This window comes from Octopus bimaculoides, chromosome Z (assembly GCF_046866305.1).
Source record: "Octopus bimaculoides isolate indiv1 chromosome Z, ASM4686630v1, whole genome shotgun sequence".
NCBI lineage: Eukaryota > Metazoa > Mollusca > Cephalopoda > Octopoda > Octopodidae > Octopus > Octopus bimaculoides.
In genome coordinates, this window is record NC_142944.1 from 43,859,545 (window position 1) to 43,877,044 (window position 17,500).

At 36.1% G+C, this 17,500-nt stretch overlaps 1 protein-coding gene across 1 annotated transcript in view; it reads left to right on the forward strand.

Annotated features, from left to right (window-relative positions):
* LOC106873734 (carboxypeptidase D) overlaps nucleotides 1-17,500 on the forward strand; it is a 235,135-nt gene that overhangs the window by 90,228 nt on the left and 127,407 nt on the right. The window contains exon 3 of the mRNA XM_052973529.2: nucleotides 4,709-4,944. Within this exon, the coding sequence (XP_052829489.1) occupies nucleotides 4,722-4,944 (223 nt within the window). The 5' untranslated portion in view covers nucleotides 4,709-4,721. The remainder of the gene's footprint in view (nucleotides 1-4,708; nucleotides 4,945-17,500) is intronic.

Below are 17,500 nucleotides of genomic sequence, written 5' to 3' on the forward strand. Positions count from 1 at the left end.
GGTTGCAGAATTCATCTAGATTTTTACTTCTACCTTTGTGTGGGATGTGCTCACTTTTGTTTTTGACTAGTGAGTCATCTTCAGTGTTGTGATTGGTTAATGCTTCTGTGAGTCTTAATTTTCTACAGAATTCTGTTATACTGTCCTTCACTTAATTTTGGTTGGGTCTGCGTGGAGTTGGGGTGAATTTTAGCCCTTTTGAGAGGATGTCTATTTTTATGCTAGAAAGAGGTTTGGTTGAGAGATTGATTATCTTCGGTTTTTCCTGATTACCAGATTCCTGCCTGTGTCCTGGTGTCTCTGGTCTGGGGCTAAAAAATGTTGTTTGTAATTTTGTTTGCATGAGCTGTCTGTGAGGTTGTATGGGATTGATTCGGGGGAATGGTAGTATTGTTGCCTCCGATTGTTATAAAATTACTGGCCCCCACCGAACTCAAGAACAACACAAAATAACACCAGATCAAGAAACATCCCACATACTAGAGTTACACACATCACTAACCAAAACACCCATAGACACCCACACACACATAACAATCTGAGGCAACAATACTACCATTCCCCCGAACCAATCCCATACAACCTCACAGACAGCTCATGCAAACAAAATTACAAACAACATTTTTTATATATAGGCATACATATGTATGTATGTATATATATATATGTATATATATATGAATACATAGATACATATATATATATATATATATATATATATATATATATATATATACATACATACACACAGATACATATGTAGGTATGCGCGCGCGCTTTCACACATTCACACACACATACACACACACACACACACACACACACACACACACACACACATATATAGTGTAATGTTTCTTGATGGTAAGATCAACAAAAAATGTTCTCTATCTGGTGAAAGATAAATATTATTTAATAGACGCAATGCATGTGTGCTACTAATAGTTTCATATGTTGAGACATACCGCAAACATAGTCATCAGTCACAGTCCACATATAAGGAACTAAAAATTGAATGAGAGAAGAAACGCAAGATGTTGAGAAGGAAATGCATAGAAAGCGTGGAAGCTTAAAAAACGGAAAAAGAAAAAGTTAAACCTAAATTATACATACGATGTACCACCACAGTGTTAATGACGCCGAGTACCCATTTCAACATTTTAACACTCTCTTTCACCACTATAACTTATAGACACCTTATTCTCATAAATCCCACCTTAAAACGTGTTCTAGAAATGTTTAGAATGCCAAGATTTTTACATACTCGTAAATTTATGATGCAATCTTTTAAGTCCAAGCATATATCGATATTCGGACAAATTCTTTCCAGATGTAATGTTGTCATTAAGATAATTCTTGTCACATATGTCACATTCATTATGCCACGCAAGACACACCAAGTAAATGAGAATTATGGTGCAACCAACTTGGAGCATTTTTTTAATACCTTGGTGCGTAGACACAAAGTACTGAAAAAGACATCGTAGCAAGGAAAGCTCTTGCCTGGAGCTCATGCCATAAATTAAGTTCAAAGTTAGCAAAGAAATTGAAAGTGAGGTTGTTTCTGACAGCAGTGGAGTCTGTTCTTCTGTACGGGGCTGAAACATGGACGCTCACTAAAGCATTGAAGAAGCAGTTGGATGGTTGTTATGCAAGGATGCTTAGATGGCACTCAATGTCTCCTGGAAGAGTCATACAACAAACGCCGACTTATACCAGAGACTACCAAATGTAACATTGAACATACAGCATCGAAGGATGATTCGAGATGGACACTGCACCAGACACACCAATGAAATTACTAACAAGCTAGTGCTCTGGCAACCAGCAGAAGGAATAACCAGGAGAGGAAGAAGGAAGATGACCTATATCGACAACTTGCTGGAGGATACTGGTATGGAATGCGTACAGGAGCTGAGGACAACTATGGAATATCGAGGTGAGTGGGGAAAGCGTGTGGAAATAGTCTTGGTGCGTCCTTAGGGACGACCTAGATAGATAGATTTTATAATTTCAAGGTTAACAGAATTAAACACCATGGGACTTTTTAAATTGCTCCGAAGAAATTCGGAAAAATTAGCAGCTAACAATTTTCAAATGAAAATGTTTTCTTGAGGTGATATACTTTACAGTTTCTGGATCCTTTCAAAAGAATTTAACATCCATTCCGCTATCTTCTCCACCTTGTACAACTGGAGGGAAGTGAGTGAAGATTTTTCGAGCACCTTCTCCACAGAGCCTAACAAAATCAACTCTCATGAGACTTTCAGGCTGGGTTCCTGAGCATCACCGACGGAACAATGGATATTGTTCAACCATGTCGTTCTTTGTCTACCCCAAGGTTTCCTGCTTGTTGGCTCGGTTTGAAGAATCTATCTTGCGATTCTTTCCTGCAACATTCTAATCACATGTTCTTAGTACCGAAGCTTTGACATCTCAATGCAAAGACGCAGCAGTTCGACGTGGAGTGACTTCGTGTTTACCATGCACCTTTTTGAGAATTGTTACTGCACAAACTCTTTGGAGAAATCTCATTTCGGATGACTGTTTTCACGATCGTACTCTTTCATGATCATAGCTGAGGAAAGGCAAGCAAACCGAACTGAAGATAACTTATCTTGCTTTTGCTTTACAAACATCTCCTCAGAAGATCAAATTCTGGGTTTGCGCATTATTATGCCAGCATCTTCGATTCTAGCATACAATTTAGCTTAATATTTCTTCTCACTCATGAATACGACTCAGAGATCCTTAGTCGTCTCCACATAATGATACCCTACTAACATGCACAGTGCACTGGGAAGAGTTTTTTCAGAGAATCAATGTCTCAGTCTTCACAATACTTATACCTGTCCCTGCATCACAGCACTCAGCTGCGAAGCCATTCAGTGCATGCTGGGTATCACGCTCTGGTGTTTATTCAACATACATTCCAAGTAAAACCTTCCTGGTTTAATACTTGCCAAGGTCACCAAATATTCCTGAGAAAAATAAATCAATATAATTCTTCTAAATGTTCAAGATTTACAGCTTAGGTATTTCATAATTTGTCTCAAATTGCCACATACATTACGTGAAAATGGCTCACAGTAGGCTTTATATCCGATTATAAGTTTTATTCACATTTTTATCGAACAGTAATCCCAACAGTGCGTTGAAGTTTTAATTAAAATTTTAGCTGTTAATTGAATTTTTTTTTTTTCTGTTTGATATATAATTTGATTTATACTTAGACTGACTGAAAACGCAAATCGGAAAAATCCGCTCGTCTCCTACATCACAAACTAACACAGGTACACAGACACACGCAGACAAAACCCGATGTCTAATGCACATTACTAATTTGGTTCCTCGTTCTTTACTCGATATCCCTTGATGACACTTTAATGAAATTTTAGCCAAGAGAAACGTTGCTTTGCTCGCAGAAAGATATCTGCAGGGAATTAAGAAGGTTTGATATAGGATGAGAAAATAGTTTCAAAGATTACGTGATGTTAGCATTGGGATTCAATGCATGATTATTAGATTCTTGTTGCTCTATGGAGCAAGCGGTGGAGAGACAAACAGAAACGCATACACGCCCACAGATACAACCACATATAGTTGTAAAGAGATATAACGGGGTTTCACACAGTTTCCGTCTATCATATTCATTCACAAGTTATTGGTTAGCTTAGGGCCATATAAGAAGACGTATGCCCAATGTGTCACACAGTGGAACTGAACATGAAATTACATGGTCACGAACCAAGTTTCTTAACCACAAACTCATACCTGTACCTATCTGTTCGTGTCCATTTATAAACTCTGCCACCTTAACGCTGAGGTACACCGGATAGTTGCCCGGTATGTTCACTAGTCTAGGAGACGGTTCCAAGCTATGCATGCTGTGGATTTCTATCAATAAATAATTACTATATGGTCTAATGCATTAATTTGCCCAGGACCCTATCACACGGCTAAGGCACCCGTATGTATACATACATACATGCATGTATACATACATACATACATTCATACATACATACATACATACATACATACATACATACGTGCGGGTTAGTGCTTAGGGTATTCGGCTCACGATCGTAAGGTCGTGAGTTCGATTCCCGGCAGCGCACTTTTACGCTTGAGCAAAATATTTAAATTCACGTTGCTCCAGTTCACTCAGATGGCAAAAATGAGTAGTACCTGTATTTCAAAGGGCCAGCCTTGTCACATTCTGTGTCACGCTCGATCTCCCTTAGAACTACATTAAGGGTACACATATTTATGGAGTATTCCGTTACTTGTACGTTAATTTCACGAGCAGGCTGTGTCGTAACCGACGGAGTGCCAGGATATATATATATACATGTGTACACACACACACACACACACACACACACACACATAACGAACTCCCATACAGTTTCCCTCTATCAGATCCACTCACAAACATTGGTTATCGAGCAGGATATAATCATCTCTTCATAAGTGTCGAATGAGAGAAATATGTAAATTTTGGTAGAAACAAGATCCTCGATCTGCTTTGGCTATATTTTTATGACATAAGCATATATGAAAATGTAAATAGCAAATGTTTACCTCGTGCCTATTCTACAACATTTCCATCTGAATAATACGAATTTATCTTTTTGTTATCAGTATGTTTGAATTACTTTCCTCTCTCTAATACATTCTTTTCTTTTCTTATTTTTAATCTCAGATCTGGGTCCAGAATGCGAAACGGAGTGATTTATTACTGCTTCCGAAATATACTGCCTTCCATGGTGGGGTCTCTATTATCTTTAGTAATAATAGTTTTAGTACAATTTGAACAGACGGCAGCTAGATTGGATTTTAAACACCATACAAATGCGGAGTTGCGGAAATATCTTATCAATGTGAATCGAAGATATCCGGATATTACTCATTTACATTCTATTGGAAACTCTGTTGAGGGTAAGAAAAAATTCAATATATACATTTCTTTAATCCATGTGATGTTCACACATATACTTACACATGCATACACACTCACAAACGTATACACACACTCAACATACTTAAATACACACAGCACTCATATAAACAATTTCACTATTTTGCAATCTATTAAAATTGCTTTTGAAATATTGCAATTTATTTAATTATCTATTTACTATTGTTTTGTCTTCAAGCATATTATACATTATATCGTATTTTAATCTTAACCAAATTTTATCAAGTTTTTTCGCTAAATCTAAGTCAGGTGTAGCTGAGTTGTTCCCCTTGACTGGTCAAAAATTCGGGGACACATGTTTTTCCTCGACAATGTTCACTCTCGCATAATGCAAGTATGCATTAAATTTGTATGAGCAAATAAAGTGCAGCATTCTTTGGATCATTTGCACTGTGCCTGCATCTTTTAATATGTACGTACTTTATACATGCATACATATATGCGCGCACACGTACACACACACACACGTTTCAGCGGATCATGTAGATCGCGGTCAACTGTTTGTTAGAATCTAGAGTACATATGTCTTGTATAGAAGGATTGAAGGAAAAGCTAATCAGTAAAGCTTATTAATCAAAATATAAGACACACTTCGCCCATTATCAAAGTTAGTGGAATAATTTTGATAAGGTGACAAACGCTAAACAAGTCCAAGCTCAACAGACTCAATAGCAACTCGTACTGAATGCTATACAATAAATAAACAAATGAAGAATAAAAATCGACAAAGTTCAGTACATGTTTCAAAAACATAAAATCCAGCAAATTATAAGTGCCATTTCGTCATAATATAGAGGTAATCTACCTCATTGTCAGGTACATTACAGCTTAGTATCAAATCAATTTCTACATTCTGTATTGATGGTTATGTGTTTTTTTTTTGACAGATTATGCCTTTATTATGACGCAATGGCATTTATAAATTGACGGATTTCTGTTCTCGAAACATATGAGATACTTAATTGCAAAAGACACCAGATAGTTGCCCGGTATTTTCACTGGTCTAGGCGACGGTTCCAAGCTATGTATGCTGTGGATTTCTATCAATAAATATTTCTATCAATAAGTACATCTCATGATGTATATATATGCTCTATATATAATACATGAATTAAGCTCTTCCACTGTTGTCAGCTTTTTCAAGTATATATTATGGTAATATATATATATATATATATATATATATATATATATATATATATATATAATAATAATATTATTAGGGACAAAATCCAAAATTACAGGTAAAAAACTCAATTAAAATCAATTTATAAAAAATTAAAATTAAATTGAGCCTTATAGATAAAGTATATATAAAATATATATAGTTTTAGGGAAAATAACCAATTTTCAAGAACTCATCGATGAAAATCCACTATCACATATAGAAAAATTAATAATTAAAAGCACAATAAATGAGTATAATATAAAGTAAAGTAAATATCATAAGATAAATATAATATAATATAATATAATATAATATAATATATATATATATATATATATATATATATATATATATATATATATATATATATATATATATATATACATATACATATATATATATATATAAACAAACCCAGAGGCTGTTAAATTTCGAAGAAAAGCGATCACATATGAAATTTATGTTGAGAAGCCCAGGTGCTTGATGCAGTGTGGTGGTAGTGGTGAGAAAAAAACTCTCACTAGTTTTATGACATTTAAAATACAATATTTCAACAAGCTATCTTCTATTTCCACCCCCGATATTCCAGTTAAATATTTCTTTATCTGCATAATCCCTTGGTGCTACTTGGCTCATCAGAAAGTGATATTCATCAGGTACTGTATGGGTTTGCTATTGAGTGTTGCATGTACGGATGAGTGTTGCAAGTACGGTGTGGCACAAGCCCTCTTTATTAAACTCTTTCCAGAGCACTCTGCATGTTAGTGGAACATCACTGAGACCGTTAGAAACATTTAAGTATCACAGAGACGTATTCCTGACTGACGGGGAGCATGGGGTAAATAAATGTATACAAGAATTGCAGGTGCAGACGTAGTAATGCACTCGCTTCAGAATTCTACCCTAAGAATAGAAGAGTTTGGTAAGAGCGAAAATTGTTATATTCAACTCGGTTTTGTGACTATGCTCAGCTATAATTATGAATGTTGGGTTAATGACCGAAAAATTACGATCTCGAATGCAAGCGGCCGATATGCTAATTCTCCGAAGGTTTGTGGATTAACGCTACTTGACAATGTACAAAGCTGAACCACAAAGTTACGCCGACCTAAACAAACCATTTCTGCTTGCCAAGCTGTGGTTGAGAACAAAGTAAAAGGCAAAGACACACACACACACACACACACACACGCACGTACGCGCGGGCACACATGCACACACATACATACATACATACATACATACATATATGTGTGTAATTTGTCAACAAATCCACTCACATGGATTTGGTCGGCCCCGGGCCACAATAGAAGACACTTGACCAAGATGCAGCTCAGTGGAATTACAAAGCTAACTTCAAAACCACAAAGCAATACCAGCACCACTTGATAAATTTGTTGGGAATAAACATCACTCTTTCCGTAAACATTTTCATTATTCTATCTTTCCCGTAGTTACAAGTAAGGCCCTTAAAGACCCGGTTATAGAGCAGGACATAATTCCATGTATTTTTTTCATAAGCGTGGAATGGGAGAAAGATAACAAACTTGGTGGAATCAAAGACCTTTGACCATCTTAAATCACTTTCCATACTTTGTGATCACAAGTAACGTCCTTAAAATTTGGACATTGTGAAGTGTGGCAAGTGACTCGACAGATGTGATAGAAACAATCCCGAACTACTCCCCGCACAATTTACTCTGTATTTTTCCTATGCACCAGTAAGACTCACATGTCCACGTCTCTCTTAACTCAGTCATCAGTTTTCCTGATCACTAGTAGAGGCCTCATATTCACATGTCTCTTTCATAAATGTCGTGCGAATCATTTGACAAATTTGGAGCAAAGAGTATTGGTTTTCTCTGCAGCAATATGGGTTTCAGTCAAAACAGACACCCCTATCTCCGTGCAACCTCGCACATATGGCATCCATCCGCTTAACGTTTCATACACCGACAGCATCCTCTCAAATCATACAAGAGCAGAGTATCTTGTTTTCATTCTGTCTTTCTCATTTCCTATTTCTGATGCACAGTTTTCCAATGCAGCAATGACCTAATTGCCGTAAACTCCCAGCGTCGCCCACACAAATATCAACCTTTGATTCATCTCTAGACTTATCCATTCGTCATCTATATGTAACATGTAGTTTATGATGTACTGTTTTATGATTTACAACATATGTACTATTTTTATAAGCATGCGAAGGTACAGCTTTAGGGAGGAACAGTCAAAGGCGTCGCAGGGCATAAAGGTTAAAATTGTAGTTGAGAAAACGTTAGCAAACATAGAAGACTGGAGGCCATCATAATATTGATCAGCAATTTCAGGGAAGTGGCTAAGTCGATCAAATTGACGCTATTGCTCAACTGGTACTCATTTTATCGACCGCGAAAGGATGAAAAGCAAAATCGATCTCGGCGGAATTTGAACCCAGATCATAAAGACAGAAGAAATGGCGTTAACCATTTTGCCCGGCGTGCTAACGTTTCTGCCAGATATCAACATAACGACTGCTGCTCAATGCTTTGTGAACACTATAAAGGTTGAGATGTGACGTGAAGAGCTGCAACGGTGACTAGGAAGACGTGACCAGCATCGACGCACACATTAGGCGTTCTGTCCGCATCCACACCTCGGAATAAATCCCCACATCTTTGAACAGGACCTTCATCTCAATTTAGATGGCTATGTGAAGCTATTGGAGATTGTGGTCAATGCTTGGCTGGAGAACGTTATTGTTTTAATGTCATACATATGGCAGCACAATTTAGATCCTTGCCATATTTTCGGAGACAATAAGAAGTGGCTTTCTGAGTATTTCTACGATTTCACCAGAGCCGGCATTTGGTCTTCTAACTGATTCCTCCGATTGTAATCCCATGGATTTCTATATCTGGTGCACGTTGAGTAAGATACCCACTGCTCTGCCTGCAAGGCTGAACTGGCAGCCAAGATTAAAGAGGTGTTCAAAGATCTTCCCAGGGACACAGTGAGGAATGCCTGCACCAAGTTCCGGAGCGTCGTGAGGTCGTGGTGGAAGCTAATGGCGGCTACTCTGACTAAACTTTTTCTACCAACCATAATTTAGTTAGTGCTTTTTAAAAGATAATTTTATTTGTGGATGGGATATTTCCTAGTGCTCTTATAAAAAAAAACTATCAAATTTAGCGTATCAGTTTTAACTCCTATTTCGTTATTTCAACGACCACGAATCCACAAGAGAAACACGAACAGGCAGAAACAAAGAAAATGCCAGTTTTATATGAACACTATGCAAATATTCTTTTAAAAAAGTTTTCGTTTAATTTTTCCCAAATTTAATTGCTTTCCATACTTACAGTTGAAAAAGTCTCAATGACTGAAACCGGTACTGAAATGTTTTTATAAATTTATTTTAGCATTTTCTACCTTTTTTTTTCATATATATCAACTCGTGTGTTCCTTTTCAACATTCTACAAATATATATATATATATACAAAGATTCTCTCGTTGTTTGCGTATTGAACTAATTTGTTTTCGTATTCCATGTTGTTTACTGTTGGTGTCGTCTTGTACCCATATATGCATATATACATATATATTATTTATATCAATTTGTGTGTGTGTGTGTGTGTGTGTGTGTGTGTGTGTGTGTGTTCCTTCCAAGCATTGCTGTAAGCAGCGGAAGTGAGCTAATGTGTTAGATGTATTAGGAAGCATAACTATATATGTGTGTATATACATACATATATATATATATATATATATATATATATATATATATATATATATATATATATATATATATATATATATATGTATATATATATATATACACACATATATATATATATATATTTATATAAATAAGGATAAGATCGGTATTTAAAATATTGATCTTATCAAGTGGTCAGCATGGGAATAAAAACCATCAAAAGTAATAATTATTTAAAATTATAATACAGGGTATCAAGAGATACCACCACGCTGAAAAAATAGCAGTCAAATCCTGACTCCAAAACCACAATAAATGTCCGCAAGGCACGATTAGCGAAGACGAAGACCAAATAAACCAGTAAAATAATAAGATAATTTCAAATCCTGGATTTCTGGCTTTGCATAAATGCTCTGCCTTCATCAGTGAAATATACTCAAGTACATAAATACAAATACATGCATATAAACAGTATACTTACATATACGGACGTATACATACATATATATGCACGTATGCACACGACTAGCTTAAATATCCCTCCTAAACAACTTCTCGTGCGATCCCGGACAGGATATCAGCGCAGTAAATACACCGACAAAACTAATTTATATAAAGCCAGAAATCCAGGATTTGAAATTATCTTATTTGGTCTTCGTCTTCGCTAATCGTGCCTTGCGGACATTTATTGTGGTTTTGGAGTCAGGATTTGACTGCTATTTTTTCAGCGTGGTGGTATCTCTTGATACCCTGTATTATAATTTAATTTATATATATATATATATATATATATATATATATATATATATATATATATATATATATATAATATATATGAGACAGTCATTCTTCCTAATATATCTAATATACAACCCGGTTAAACTTCCACTTATTTATTATTATATTTTTTTTTGTCTTCCAAAATTTTCGTTGCTTTTGCCACCTTGTCAATGGATGTCTGTTATCGGAATTGCGTTTCAATATGTCTCTTTGGAATTCTGTTGCGTACGAGTGCGTGCGCGCCAGCGTGCACTTGTGCTTAAGCATGCACAACTGTATGTATGCATGTATGTATGTATGTATGTATGTATGTATGTATGTATGTGTGTATGTAAGCATGTATGTATTGTGCATATTGATGAGTTTGTATGTGTGTGTATGCATCTATGTTTCTGTATATGTGTGCGTTTGTATATTTGCGTGAGTATCTGTGCTTCCTTGCGTGTGAGTGTTTGAGCGTGCTTTTGTGTAATGAATTTGTGTGATTATTTACGCATGTCTGTTATGTATAGATGTGCACCTCCATATGTGCCAAGCAGCTTTACTCTGCGAGTTTGCGTGTGTATGGAGTGTGAGTGTGTGTGGAGTGTGTGTGGAGTGTGAGTGTATATATGGTCATGTGTTTCTGTCTCTTTTTGTGTATTTGAGTTTCTGTATGTGTGAACTTGTCCGTCCGTATTACCTATGTACCTATCTGTTTATTTACATATCTGTTTACCTCCCCTTCTATATACTTACTCAATACACACACACACACACACACACACACACGCACACACACACACGCACGCACACACACACACACACGCACACACACACACACACACACACACACACACACACACACATATATATATATATATAAAGAGAGATAAAATGAAAGTGTAGCTATGTAAGGACAGGAACATAAGCAGAAGTGTGTGAGTGGTAAGAGGCATAAGTATTTAGGTGGAGGTGAGTAGAGTTACGTAATATGCAAATGTGGTAAAAATGAGAGTGATGCGGAGAAAACAATGGAGATAATGTAGTAGATGACAAAAATTGGTTCGAGTGCAGAGAAAAAGTTAGAGATTTACAAAAAATAGAGGAAAATTCAAAATGTTACGTAAATGAAAAAAAAATATATTGAATGCAGGAGAGTTTGCATAAAGGCAGAGTGGATAGGAAAAGCAATGGTTAAAATATATATGAAGCACGTCGGAATGTTTTTACGGAAGGGAGAGATGATTATGAAAGGGATATTTGAAATGAATTCTGTAAAAACTACAGAGTGAAATGCTATTTTACATAAAACAGGTACAAGTTCAGAGGATAAGTTACAAAGTCAATAAAAAGAAAAAAGGTTCCATGTAAGATCTGAAAATAACAGTTGAGCATAGAAGATTATGTAGTATTGGAATGAATATGTGAGAAAGTAGACAGGATTGGAAAAGAATGGTTCAAAAATATATATAGCACGTGGAACTTATAGTAAAGTAATTTGGAAGGATTGTTGTTAGATGGATGAAGCACTTAGAAGTACTTATATTTACGCCTGCTTTTACTTCTACTGAACTGATTTGACGAACCGCCGTATATATATATATATATATATATATATATATATATATATATGCAGGCATAGCCTTATGGTTTGGATGGATTCGGTTTCTTGTATTTTTAGCTCCGGATCGAGCAAAGCCTTGTGATGAGATTTGTGAGACGGAAGTTATCTGAAGGTCCGCTATATATGTCTTTGTGTTTCCATTTGTGTCACACTGCAAATCGACAACCGGTGTTGCTTTAAATGTTTATATATATGCATGTGTATACACATATGTATATGTACATATACACACACAAACACACACACAGACTCGTGATATATTGTACTGTTACGGCTCAAATTATGTAGTCGGCTATCTTATATGCACATCGCAAATATACTTTCAGCTTTTCAAATTATGCAATGGACTCCGTATTAAATACTCATCTCCTTACATATGTATTATACACCCATTTTCTCATATAATATGTTTCTAGTTCTTACAGCAATAGATCATATACTCCATTATCATTTAATATCAAAAGCGATGAATGCCAGGTTTGTCACTTACGTCTTTAAAAAGAAATTAATTTGATTAACCATTAATGTGAGGTTAAAAATTTAATAGTAAATAGAAAATTATTTTAATCTCCCATCCTAACTTGTATACTTCCCTTTCCTATTCTTCGCTTTTTTTCTTTTCCTTCCTCCTTCCCTTCCTCTCTTGTCATGGTTGTTGCCATCATCATCATCATCATCATCATCATCATCATCATCATCATCATCATCATCATCATCATCATCATCATCATCATCATCACCATCATCATCATCATCATCATCAAGGCAGTGAGCTGGCAGAATCATTAGCACATCTGGCGAAATTCTTAGCGGTATTTCGTCTGGTGCTACGTTCTGAGTTCAAATTCCGCCGAGTTCGACTTTGCTTTTAATCCTTTCGGGGTCGATAAATTAAATCGACTATTCCCCCTCCCCCAAATTTAAGGCCTTGTACCTACAGTACAAAGGATTATTATTATTATTATTATTATTGTTATTATTAAGTCGGCAAGCTGACAGAATCGTTAGCACACCGTGCAAAATGCTTAGCGGTATTTCACCCGTTAGTACGTTCTGAGTTCAAATTCTGCTGAGGTCAACTTTGCCTTTCATCCTTTCGGGGTCGATAAATTAAATACCAGTTACGCACTGGAGTCGATCTAATCGACTATCCTCAAATTTCAGGTCTCCTTGTGCTTATAGTAGAAAAGATTATTATTATTATTATTGTTGTTGTTGTTAAGGTGGTGAGCTGGTAGAATCGTTAGCATGCCGAGAAAAATACTTAGCGGCATTTCGTCCGTCTTTACCTTCTGAATTCAAATTTCGCCGAAGTCGACTTTGCCTTTCATTCTTTCGGCGTCGATAAAATGACCACCAGTTGAGTACAGGAATCGATGTGATCGACTATCTCCGCTCCCTTGAAATTTCAGGCTTTGCGTCTGTTGTAGAAAGGATTATTATTATCATAATTATTACATTCTGTGTTTTCGTTCTGAGTTCATATTCTTCCCAGGTCCACTTTGCCTTCCATCTTTTCGTTATTGAGGTCTACGTAATCGATTTTCCCTCCTCTCTAAACTATGCCAACATTTTAAAACATTATTATTATTATTATTATTATTATTATTATTATTATTATTATTATTATTATTATTATTATTATTATTATTAAGGCTGCGAGCTGGCAGAATCTTTCGCACTTCGGACAAAATGTTTAGCGGCATTTCAAAAATGGTCTGAGATCGTTTTTACCTTTCAACCTGTTGAGATCGATGAAATAAGTCCAATCAAGTACTAGGGTGGACGTAATCTTCTCCCTCTCCTATAAAATATCATGTCTTCTGCTTACAGTAGAAAAGATTATTATTATTATTATTATTATTATTATTATTATTATTAGTGGTGGTGGTGGTGGTGGTGGTGGTGGTGGTGGTGGTAGTGGGTAGAAGTAGTAGTAGTAGCATGAAACCTTGTGATCTTCAATGATCTTGGGGAACATCATCCTCATCATCATGATCATCCTTTCCATCACAATCATTATCTTCATCATCATCAACAAGCACTCTAATATTTTTCACGTATCGTAGTCTAGGAGACATTCACCCTAGCGATCCCGAAAATAACCACTAAAAAATGAAACAGAATATAGAAATAACAAACACGAAAATACACATGAAGAAAAGAACATAGAAATTTCTGGGAGGCGTAATAATTTATTTAGTTTGCATCGTTCCCAAAAGAAATTAGGAGTGATTGAACTAAACCAAAGATTAAACACTTAACTCGTTTCATATATATACACACACATACATACATACACACACACACACACACACACACACATATATATATATATATATATATATATATATATATATATATATATATTGATTGATGGCAGTCATATGTTTCCAACAAAGATGGTTCTCTAATTCCTTGCTGAACAACCAGCTTTGTTCATAGTGATCAAATGCTTGTATTGTACATTATTAACTCATTCATTCCACCAGGGCGTTCCACAAACCATATGTCGGAGTGATCACAGAGCAACATGGAATGAAATGATTTGCGCAAGAACACAATTTACCGCCTGGTCCGGAAATCGAACGACAAATCTCACGATCCTCAACAAAAATCTCTTAACATTAATCTATGAGCCCCCCTCGTATGTTATAGCATGTATTGTCTGTCCTATTTTTAATTATTTAAATTGTTCCTTTGAGGAAGGAGCTGGTTTCTAACAAAGGTACAAAACTCCATCTCTGGAATGTTACAATGTTACGTTCGATACTTGAGAAAAAGTCTTGCATATTTTTGCTGTTACACTTACAGATTGTATTTGTAATGTGCGAGATAGTTGGTTGATTTTTTTATTGGTATATACGTGAACTCATAATCTGAATAAAGAAGCTCGATGTTTCGAAGTAGTTGTCCATAGTTATTCCCTTTCTTTCTGATTTTCAAAGAGATATTCACATCAGTAGGACAGCTGATCTCTATGACGGTATATACATTTTTTATCTGTCCCAAACAACAATATCAGGCCTGCTATGTTTTCATATGATAAAAGTTTTGATGAGAGTGTTCCACCGAAATTCTTTGTGCTAACGTTTGCGTATATATTGAACAATAAGGACATTCTCTATATTCATCCCAGGAGAATCTTCTTTCCCTGTGGCATTGTACGATGATGATATTTTGGTGGCTGTTGCTAACTACATGTGTGATGTCTTTCCCAGAAATATGACATAATATACATTTTCGGTTGCATCTTGGAATTCCAAAGGTGTCACTGACTGTTTTACTTATTTAGTAGCAATCTGCTGTTCATGGAAAAATGTCATAATCTAAATTTTCTGTTACACCTCGGGACTCCAAGCTCTTCACCATCTCTTTTGTTTATTAGTTGTTTGTGGCAATCCCTTGTTTTCGGATTCCAAATACATAGCATTCAAAGTGTAATGTGATGTACCGATCACGATCCAAGAGACGCTGCGCTTCAGATCGATATTACTGTCTTATGTATGTATGTATGTATGTATGTATGTATGTATGTATGTATGTATGTATGTATGTATGCATGCATGTATGCATATATGCATGTATGTATGTATGTATGTATATATGTATATATGCATGTATGTATGAATATACGTATGTATGTATGTATGTATGTATGAATGTACGTACATATGTATGTGTGTGTGTATATATGTATGTATGTATGTATGTGTGTGTGTATGTATAAATGAGTGTCTATGCAGCTGTGTATGTATTTGTATGAATGTATGTACGCGTATATGTATGTATGAGTGTATGCATGTATGTGTACCTATATATATATGTGTGTGTATGTGTGTATATGTATATATGTATGAATGAAATTATACAGATGTGTTTGTATGTTTGTGTATATATGTATGCGTGTATAAATATATGAATCCATGTATGCATGTTTGTATGTATGAATGAATGTATATATGTATATAAGTATGCATACATGTATGTGTGTATATGCATATGTGTGTAGGCATGTGTGTGTGTGTGTGTGTGTGCATTCGTTAGAAGGCTTGTGGCCTGGTGGTTAGGGTATAGCGCCCACGATTGGAAGATCGAGGTTGCATTGTGTTTTTTCGTAAAGCACGTCATTTCATATAGCCAAGTCTGTCAGTTGTAAATGGGCAAATATTGGCCTGCCCGCTTGGCCAGAGGAGTGACATCATTTGAGATCTACAACAAATAGATGGAAATCATTTGGATCAGCAGTGTAAACAACGTACAGTAAGTCTGATCAGTATATATATAAATATATACATATGAGTGATAAAATACATACATACACCCTATATATATATGGTGGTTGTCTACTCCTTAAACAGAGTTTGACCACCTCCTGCACCTACACCTTAGCCCTTTCATGGCGTCTGATGTGGCTTTTTAAACCAGACAGTGTTTTGAAAAAACACCCACACAGATTGCACCTCTGATTTGCACTACCAATGCCTGCAAGTAAGTTCTGCTCATTGTGGATCCTAACATGTCTTTTAAGACCCCCATTGGATTTGCAAACCCTCTGGCACACACCACATTCAAACGTGTGCACAGACATATAATCAGAATAGCTGGGTGAGGTTTGTTTTCCATGGGTTCGCAGGTGAGATTTGAGGCCAGCCAAGGACAGACATGGTCTGTCACAGACTGTGCACACAAAAAGGTCCTTGTCATTCACCTTCTCAGTCTTCACCTTTTTCCTTAAATGTCTCTTGAGCCCTGCTTGCATCATCCTGGCCTCTTCAAATGCTTTCACTCCACTCCACACCCTTAAAGTTTTATAAACGCACACACACACACACACACACACACACACACACACACACACACACACACACACACACACACACACACACACACACACACACATAAATACGTTTAGATTGGTTGTGTGATAAAAAGTTGGCTTCCAAACCATGTGATTTTGGGATTAATCCCACTGAGCTGCAACTTGGGTGTCTTCTACTATAGAACAATGAATATATTTATGCACGTATGTATTTTATCGCTCACTTGCTTTAGTCATTGAATCACGGCCATAGAGGTAAATCATCTTCAAGCTCGTTACCGAACCGCGGTAGTGAGAAACAAGGGCGCGCGCGCACACACACACACACACGTACGTAAATATATTCATAGTTCTATAGTAGAAGACACCCAAGTTGCAGCTCAGTGGGATTAATCCCAAAATCACATGGTTTGGAAGCCAACTTTTTATCACACAACCAATC